This window comes from Coregonus clupeaformis, chromosome 12 (genome assembly GCF_020615455.1).
Source record: "Coregonus clupeaformis isolate EN_2021a chromosome 12, ASM2061545v1, whole genome shotgun sequence".
Classification (NCBI taxonomy): domain Eukaryota; kingdom Metazoa; phylum Chordata; class Actinopteri; order Salmoniformes; family Salmonidae; genus Coregonus; species Coregonus clupeaformis.
The window spans coordinates 2,931,702-2,941,626 of record NC_059203.1 but is presented as its reverse complement, the minus strand read 5'-3'; the positions used below and the strand labels follow the sequence as shown (position 1 = coordinate 2,941,626).

General features: G+C 42.7%; 1 protein-coding gene across 3 annotated transcripts in view; it reads left to right on the top strand.

Moving 5' to 3' along the window:
• The window catches only part of slc12a5a (solute carrier family 12 member 5a), a 302,630-nt gene that overhangs the window by 284,349 nt on the left and 8,356 nt on the right, over positions 1-9,925 (top strand). For all 3 annotated transcript variants that reach the window (XM_041891976.2, XM_041891975.2, XM_041891977.2), the window contains exons 17-22: positions 1,132-1,300; positions 6,388-6,583; positions 6,980-7,149; positions 8,124-8,255; positions 8,731-8,838; positions 9,608-9,736. In XM_041891976.2, coding sequence (XP_041747910.1) covers positions 1,132-1,300; positions 6,388-6,583; positions 6,980-7,149; positions 8,124-8,255; positions 8,731-8,838; positions 9,608-9,736 — 904 coding nt within the window. The remainder of the gene's footprint in view (positions 1-1,131; positions 1,301-6,387; positions 6,584-6,979; positions 7,150-8,123; positions 8,256-8,730; positions 8,839-9,607; positions 9,737-9,925) is intronic.

Sequence of the window (9,925 nt, the reverse complement as noted above, 5' to 3'; positions counted from 1 at the left end):
CATGGGAAAATCAAAAGAAATCAGCCAAGACCTCAGAAGAAAAATTGTAGACCTCCACAAGTCTGGTTCATCCTTGGGAGCAATTTCCAAACGCCTGAAGGTACCACGTTCAACTGTACAAACAATAGTACGCAAGTATAAACACCATGGGACCACACAGCTGTCATACCGCTCAGGAAGGAGACGCGTTCTGTCGCCTAGAGATGAACGTACTTTGGTGCAAACAATCCCAGAACAACAGCAAAGGACCTTGTGAAGATGCTGGAGGAAACAGGTACAAAAGTATCTATATCCACAGTAAAACGAGTCCTATATCGACATAACCTGAAAGGCCGCTCAGCAAGGAAGAAGCCACTGCTCCAAAACCGCCATAAAAAAGCCAGACTACGTTTGCAACTGCACCTGGGGCCAAAGATCGTACTTTTTGGAGAAATGTCCTCTGGTCTGACGAAACAAAAATATAACTGTTTGCCCATAATGACCATCGTTATGTTTGGAGGAAAAAGGGGGTTGCTTGCAAGCCGAAGAACACCATCCCAACACAAGCACGGGGGTGGCAGCATCATGCTGTGGGGGTGCTTTGCTGCAGGAGGGACTGGTGCACTTCAGAAATTAGATGGCATCTTGAAGCAACATCTCAAGACATCAGTCAGGAAGTTAAAGCTTGGTCGCAAATGGGTCTTCCAAATGGACAATGACCCCAAGCATACTTCCAAAGTTGTGGCAAAATGGCTTAAGGACAACAAAGTCAAGGTATTGGAGTGGCCATCACAAAGCCCTGACCTCAATCCTATAGAAGATGTGTGGCCAGAACTGAAAAAGCGTGTGCGAGCAAGGAGGCCTACAAACCTGACTCAGTTACACCAGCTCTGTCAGGAGGAATGGGCCAAAATCACCCAACTTATTGTGGGAAGCTTGTGGAAGGCTACCCGAAACATTTGACCCAAGTTAAACAATTTAAAGGCAATGCTACCAAATACTAATTGAGTGTTTGTAAACTTCTGACCCAGCTGTATATATATATATATATATATATATATTTGTATATTGCCAAAGCAACACGTTGAAACCTTTTCTCCTATTCCCTCCTTCCCTCCCTCCTACCTTTCCTTTCCTTATCTCTCCCTCCAGGCCTCAGCTGCTGGTGTTGGTCAGTACAGACGTGGAGCAGAACGTGGAGCAGCCTCGTCTGCTCTCGCTGACTAACCAGCTGAAAGCAGGCAAAGGGCTGACCATCGTGGGCACCGCCTTGGTGGGCACCTATCTGGAGAACCACCCCCAGGCCCAGCGGGCAGAGCAGGTTAGATACCAGGCAGATCCCATGGCATCCCACTGCATATCACACAAACAGCACTACTCTCCGATCTGGACTAATTCAGACTTGATCCTGTGGCGCTGTTCTAAGATTCACACTAGCGTAGCACTTAGAATGAAGCCGTACTTACAGTCAGTGTTACCACTGTCTATTTCACCTTTATCTCACCCTTCACCTCATGGGCAAGTCGTTGACCCTTTAAACCCTTATTGATAACATTGACATACTGTTTTACCTACTTCATATGTACAGTGGGGGAAAAAAGTATTTAGTCAGCCACCAATTGTGCACGTTCTCCCACTTAAAAAGATGAGAGAGGCCTGTAATTTTCATCATAAGTACACGTCAACTATGACAGACAAAATGAGAAAAAATAATCCAGAAAATCACATTGTAGGATTTTTTATGAATTTATTTGCAAATTATGGTGGAAAAATAAGTATTTGGTCAATAACAAAAGTTTCTCAATACTTTGTTATATACCCTTTGTTGGCAATGACACAGGTCAAACGTTTTCTGTAAGTCTTCACAAGGTTTTCACACACTGTTGCTGTTATTTTGGCCCATTCCTCCATGCAGATCTCCTCTAGAGCAGTGATGTTTTGGGGCTGTCGCTGGGCAACACGGACTTTCAACTCCCTCCAAAGATTTTCTATGGGGTTGAGATCTGGAGACTGGCTAGGCCACTCCAGGACCTTGAAATGCTTCTTACGTGTTGTGTTTGGGATCATTGTCATGCTGAAAGACCCAGCCACGTTTCATCTTCAATGCCCTTGCTGATGGAAGGAGGTTTTCACTCAAAATCTCACAATACATGGCCCCATTCATTCTTTCCTTTACACGGATCAGTCGTCCTGGTCCCTTTGCAGAAAAACAGCCCCAAAGCATGATGTTTCTCCAACTACTACACCCCCATGCTTCACAGTAGGTATGGTGTTCTTTGGATGCAACTCAGCATTCTTTGTCCTCCAAACACGACGAGTGAGTTTTTACCAAAAAGTTATATTTTGGTTTCATCTGACCATATGACATTCTCCCCAATCCTCTTCTGGATCATCCAAATGCACTCTAGCAAACTTCAGACGGGCCTGGACATGTACTGGCTTAAGCAGGGGGGACACGCCTGCACTGCAGGATTTGAGTCCCTGGCGGCGTAGTGTGTTACTGATGGTAGGCTTTGTTACTTTGGTCCCAGCTCTCTGCAGGTCATTCACTAGGTCCCCCGTGTGGTTCTGGGATTTTTGCTCACCGTTCTTGTGATCATTTTGACCCCCACGGGGTGAGAACTTGCGTGGAGCCCCAGATCGAGGGAGATTATCAGTGGTCTTGTATGTCTTCCATTTCCTAATAATTGCTCCCACAGTTGATTTCTTCAAACCAAGCTGCTTACCTATTGCAGATTCAGTCTTCCCAGCCTGGTGCAGGTCTACAATTTTGTTTCTGGTGTCCTTTGACAGCTCTTTGGTCTTGGCCATAGTGGAGTTTGGAGTGTGACTGTTTGAGGTTGTGGACAGGTGTCTTTTATACTGATAACAAGTTCAAACAGGTGCCATTAATACAGGTAACGAGTGGAGGACAGAGGAGCCTCTTAAAGAAGAAGTTACAGGTCTGTGAGAGCCAGAAATCTTGCTTGTTTGTAGGTGACCAAATACTTATTTTCCACCATAATTTGCAAATAAATTCATTAAAAATCCTACAATGTGATTTTCTGGATTTCTTTCTTCTCAATTTGTCTGTCATAGTTGACGTTTACCTATAATGAAAATTACAGGCCTCTCTCGTATTTTTAAGTGGGAGAACTTGCACAATTGGTGGCTGACTAAATACTTTTTTCCCCCACTGTATATACTGTATTCTAGTCAAGGCTCATCCTATTAAACTACTGCTGTGCACACCTTTATTTATTTATTTTATTTAACCAGGTAGGCCAGTTGAGAACAAGTTCTCATTTACAACTGCGACCTGGCCAAGATAAAGCAAAGCAGAGCGATAAAACCAACAACAACACAGAGTTACATATGGAATAAACAAAACATACAGTCAATAACACAATAGAAAATCTATATACAGTGTGTGCAAATGTAGTAAATTATGGAGGTAAGGCAATAAATAGGCCATAGTGCAAAATAATTACAATTTAGTATTAACACTGGAGTGATAGATGTGCAGAAGATGATGTGCAAAAAGAGATACTTGGGGGCAAATGAGCAAAATAAATAACAATATGGGGATGAGGTAGTTGGGTGGGGTAATTACAGATGGGCTGTGTACAGGTGCAGTGATCGGTAAGCTGCTCTGACAACTGATGCTTAAAGTTAATGAGGGAGATTAGAGTCTCCAGCTTCAGAGATTTTTGCAGTTCGTTCCAGTCATTAGCAGCAGAGAACTGGAAGGAATGGCGGCCAAAGGAGGTGTTGGCTTTGGGGATGACCAGTGAGATATACCTTCTCTATTAATATACTGTCTATACACACCATTATATAAAGCGTTTATATACACACTGAAGAAAAATATAAATTAAACATGCAACAATTTCAAAGATTTTACTGAATTACAGTTCATATAAGGAAATCAGTCAATTTAAATAAATTAATGAGTCCCTGCCATCTGCCTGGTACAGTTGAAACTGGGATTCATCTGTGAAGAGCACACTTCTCCAGCATGCCAGTAGCCATCGAAGGTGAGCATTTGCCCACTGAAATTGGTTATGACGCCAAACTGGTGAGGATGACGAGCACGCAGATGAGCTTCCCTGAGACGGATGTGGAGGTCCTAGGCTGGCGTGGTTACACGTGGTCTGTGGTTGTGAGGCCGGGTGAACGTCTGGCCAAATTCTCTAAAACAACGTTGGCGCGGCTTATGGTAGAGACATGAACATTCAATTCTCTGGCAACAGCTCTAGTGGACATTCCTGCGGTCAGCATGCCAATTGTGCACTCCCTAAAAACTTGAGACATCTGTGGCATTGTGTTGTGTGACAAAACTGCACATTTTAGAGTGGCCTTTTATTGTCCCCAGCACAAGATGCACATGTGTAATGATCATGCTGTTTAATCAACTTCTTTATATATAACACACCTGTCCGGTGGATGGAGTATATTGGCAAAGCAGAAATGCTCACTAACAGGGATGTAAACAAATTTGTACACAACATTTGAGAGAAATAAGCTTTTTGTGTGTATGGGACATTTCTGGGATCTTATATTTCAGCTCATGAAACATTGGACCAACATTTTACATGTTGCATTAATATTTTTGTTCAGGATATATATATATATATATATATATATATATATAAATAGTGCCTTCAGAAAGTATTCAAATCCCTTTACTTTTTTCACATTTTGTTGTGTTACAGCCTTAATTTAAAAGGGTTTAAATTGAGTCAATAAGAATTCAACACCTTTGTTATGGCAAGCCTAAATAAGTTTAGGAGTAACAATGTGCTTAACAATTCTCATATTAAGTTGCATGGACTCACTCTGTGTGCAATAATAGTGTTTAACATGATTTTTCATGACTACCCCATCTCTGTACCCCACACATACAATTATCTGTAAGGTCCCTCAGTCGAGCAGTGAATTTCAAACACAGATTCAACCATAAAGACCAGGGAGGTTTTCCAATGACTCGCAAAGAAGGGCACCTATTGGTAGATGGGTAAAAAGAAAAAAAGCAGACATTGAATATCCCTTTGAGCATGGTGAAGTTATTCATTACACTTTGGATGGTATATCAATACACCCAGTCACTACAAAGATACAAGCGTCTTTCCTTACTCAGTTGCCAGAGAGTAAGGAAACCACTCAGGGATTTCACCATGAGGCCAATGGTGACTTTAAAACAGTTACAGAGTTTATAGGAGAAAACTGAGGATGGATCAACAACGTTGTAGTTACTCCAAAATACTAACCTAAATGACAGAGTGAAAAGAAGGAAGCATGTACAGAATACAAATATTCCAAAACATGCATCCTGTTTGCAATAAGGCACTAAAGTAAAACTGCAAAAAAATTGGTAAAGAAATTAATTTTATGTCCTGAATAGAAAGCGTTATGTTTGAGGCAAATACAATACAATACCTCACTGAGTACCACTCTTCATATTTTCAAACATGGTGGTGGCATCATGTTATGGGTATGCTTGTCATCGGCAAGGACTATGTTTTTTTTTAGGACAAAAATAAACGGAATAGAGCTAAGCACAGGCAAAATCCTACAGGAAAACCTGGTTCAGTCTGCTTTCCAATAGACACTGGGAGACAAATATTCACCTTTCAGCAGGACAATAACCTAAAACAAAATGCAAGATATACACTGGAGTTGCTTACCAAGACGACATTGAATGTTCCTGAGTGGTCTAGTTACAGTTTTGACATAAATTGTCTTGAAAATCTATGGCAAGACTTTAAAATGGCTGTCTATCAATGATCAACAACCAATTTGACAGAGTTTGAAGAATAAAAAATAATAAAATGAGCAAATATTGTACAATCCAGGTGTCCAAAGCTCTTAGACTTACCCAGGAAGACTCACAGCTGTAATCTCTGCAAAAGGTGGTTCTAACATGTATTAGATATTTCTGTATTTCATTTTCAATAAATTGGCAAACATTTCTAAAAATCATGTTTTCACTTTGTCATTATGGGGTATTGTGAGTAGATGGATGAGAAAAAAATGTATTTAATACATGTTGAATTCAGGCTGTAACACAACAAAATGTGGAATAAGTCAAGGGGTATGAATACTTTCTGAAGGCACTAATATACTCTGACAGTGCTCGTTCGGATATTTCTTACTAAACATTTTTGGGATTTCTGTGTATTGTTTTTGTATTGTTAGGTATTACTGCACTGTTGGAGCTAGAAACATAAGCATTTCGCTACACCTGCGATAACATCTGCAAAATATATGCACGTGACTAATACAATTTGATTTGATTGAGATGTCTGTGGCTTAGTTGGTTCCAGAAACCTTACTCTCTCCTCCCTTCCCCTCCCACTCACTCTCTCTACCTCCCTTCTTTCTCTCTCTCACCCCCATCTCCCTCTCCACCCCCCCTCCCTCCTCCAGTCTATGCGTAAGCTGATGGAGACAGAGAAGGTGAAAGGCTTCTGCCAGGTCACCATCTCGTCCAACATGCGTGACGCCACCTCCCACCTGCTCCAGGCTAGTGGGCTGGGCGGCCTCATGCACAACACGGTGCTGGTCAGCTGGCCGCGCAACTGGAAGCAAGCCGATGACGTCCAGACCTGGAGGGATTTCATTGGTGGGTCACAGAGGGGGTCAACAATGAATGGTCAATTGAAATGGGGGGTACAGGAAGTTAGAGTGATAGGAAAAACAAAAGTGAGCGTTATTGATCTAGGTTATTACTGTATAATTACCATTTTACCTTTCTAAGTAAATTCTGAGTAATTTTGGTACCGTAAAATGAAGAATCAGATCTGTCTGTTTGATTGAAAAAATCAGGATCTTTGGGGGAGGTTGTTGACATATCATCAGAAATAATGCTTATTTTTTTTTTTTCTGTCCACAATATCAATATGATCACTATAATCCATATACCACCTATACAGGATGAAGTAGATTTTCCATAAAGGTTCTTGAGTGATGATCAGACTCAAATGAGATGAACCCCTCCCCCCTCCCCCCTGTCCTGTAGAGCTGGTTCGGGAGACCACGGCCGCCCACCTAGCCCTGCTAGTGCCCAAGAACATCGCTGCCTTCCCGTCCAATGGAGAGCGCTTCTCCGAGGGCCACATTGATGTGTGGTGGATCGTCCACGATGGAGGCATGCTGATGCTGCTGCCTTTCCTCCTGCGCCAGCACAAGGTAGGCTGCCCACCACACGCCCTCCCTGAGACATGGGTCGCATTGCTTTGAGCATGTTTTATCTTCCTAATATTGAGTTGAACCACCCCACCCCCTTTTGCCCTCAGAACAGCCTCAATGCGTCGGGTCATGGACTCTACAAGGTGTCGAAAGCGTTCCACAGGGATGCTGGTTCATGTTGACTCCAATGCTTCCCACAGTTGTGTCAAGTTGGCTGGATGTCCTTTAGGGTGGTGGACCATTCTTGATACACACAGGAAACTGTTGAGTGTGAAAAACCCTGCAGCGTTGAAGTTCTTGACACAAACCGGTGCACCTGGCACCTACTACCATACCCCATTCAAAGGCACTTCAATATTTTGTCTTGCCCATTCAATCTCTGAATGGCACAAATACACAATGTCTCAATTGTCTCAAGGCTTAAAAATCCTTCTTTAACCTTTCTCCTCCCCTTCATCTACACTAATTAAAGTGGATTTAACAAATGACATCAATAAGGGATCGTAGCGTTCACCTGGATTCACCTGGTCACTGGTCAGTCTATTTCATGGAAAGAGCAAGTGTTCTTAATGTTTTCTATACTCAGTGTATAACTAGTCATGCACTCCGTTATATAGTAAAGTGCAATGTACAGATAAAAAACTATGGTGCAGAGCATTCGTCAGCGCATTAACTAATCAATATGCATCAGAGGAGACTGGTGGGAGGAGCTATAGGAGGACAGGCTCACTGTAATGGCTGGAATGGAATAAATGCAACGGTATCAAACATATGGAAACCACGTTTGACTCTGTTCAAATTATCCAATTCCATTCATTACAATGAGCCTGTTATCCTATAGCTCCTCCCACCAGCCTCCACTGATACGCATGCTATGGCAGTTTCTATAGTGTACCTAATCATGAAGGTTCTAACCAGATTACCGTAAAACAGGTTATAGATGAGCAGATTACAATGCTCTTTCCTGCCGACAGGTGTGGAGGAAGTGCAGGATGCGCATCTTCACCGTGGCCCAGATGGACGACAACAGCATCCAGATGAAGAAAGACCTGACCACCTTCCTGTATCACCTGCGTATCGATGCCGAAGTTGAAGTGGTGGAAATGGTAAGGCTCCATGTCTGTCTATAGCTGCTTCAGGTGGGATGAAGTCCAGTGTGTAATAACAGATATACAGTATGTACCTAAAGGGGTTGCTGCACGGACCTATACAGGTGAAGCTTGCTTAGACAAGCCATTGAACATATAGTTGGTACACTGAGTTGGTTTAATCCATAATACTGTTTCTCATAGTTACAAATCTGTTTAAATATACAGTACAAATATATTTTTTTATTTAAATTTTAGTCATTTAGCAGATGTTCTTATCCAGAGGCGATTTACAATTAGTGCATTCATGCTATCCTTATGCATGAAGCTGTTGTTAAAAAAGGGCATCTTCCATGTAATTTCCATGCAGTGCTGCTGTCCAACCCATAGACTGACTAAACCTCTATAAAAAAACAAGTTGTCCATACTACCTAACCTCTTTGGTATCTGTCCATCCTCGATGTTGCACTAACCCAGGCCTCTCCTCTCTCAGCACGACAGTGACATCTCAGCCTACACCTATGAGAAGACCCTGGTGATGGAACAGCGATCGCAGATCCTCAAGCAGATCAACCTGACCAAGACCGAGCGAGAGAGAGAGGTTCCGCTTTAGAAATATAATTACTAGAACGGCAAAAGGCCATAATTCTAGTTCTATGGTTTTACATTCACCACACCGCTACTCCATCTTACTCCACAACACAATGCCATGTCTGAATTAGAATCCCAGACCCAACAGCAGTGACTAAGGTCTGGGATTTAAAAAAAAAACAATCCTAACATATCACGAGGCAGACATGCCAGAACGTCGCAATTCAAAACCAAAGTTTTCAGGCAAAACCTGCAGTGGTTTTAGTGAAGGTAGTTGAAGAAAACTAGCCATTAAAGATAACCTCTGATCTCCATCTTGCTAGCTGCTAGTTTGTGTCCTGGAGATGTGGGCAACAAACGGACAAGGCAGTGACGTAGGCAGTGACGTAGTTCCACTAACTAACTATGACTTTAATTACAACTAAGACATAAGAACGAAAGGGAACACATCAAACAGTATTGCTTCACCCGAAAGTGATTGAATTGTCTACATTGACAGACAGTGTTTTGAAAACGTCAACGTTCATAACCTTGTTTTGTCTCCATGCAGACGATACAAAACAACGTATCAATCATATTGTGATGATATTAGCACTCCTATGCCTGATTCACACAGTAGGGCCGACCCAAACCCAACTCTCATTGTCCTCTCCAGCATGGTTCCAGCAACTACGATGGATGCGTAACCAGGCCAGCTCAGTACAGCTTGGCTCAGTTTGGCTCAGTATTGTGAAAAGGATACTAGCTGCTTCATTCAGCCCTTTGTCTTCCTTTCGCAGATCCAGAGCATCACAGACTCATCCCGCGGATCCATCCGCCGTAAGAACCCGGCGGTGGTGACCACCCAACTGAGTGTGACCGAAGAACAGCCCGGGGCGAGCAGCAAGGTGGAGAAACCCGAGGAAGAGGTTGGTACTGATACTGTCCGGTCAACCGAGCCACATTCACTCTAACCAGCGTATACTGTATAATTAAGAATTCCTGCTACGAGGCCAGTGCCTGCGCCAGCAAAGACTTGGAGAGCAGAGCAGTCAGTTGACTTGTGAGTGGTTGTTATGTGAGGTGTTGAAATATTAGGTCGTCAGTGGTTTTGACCG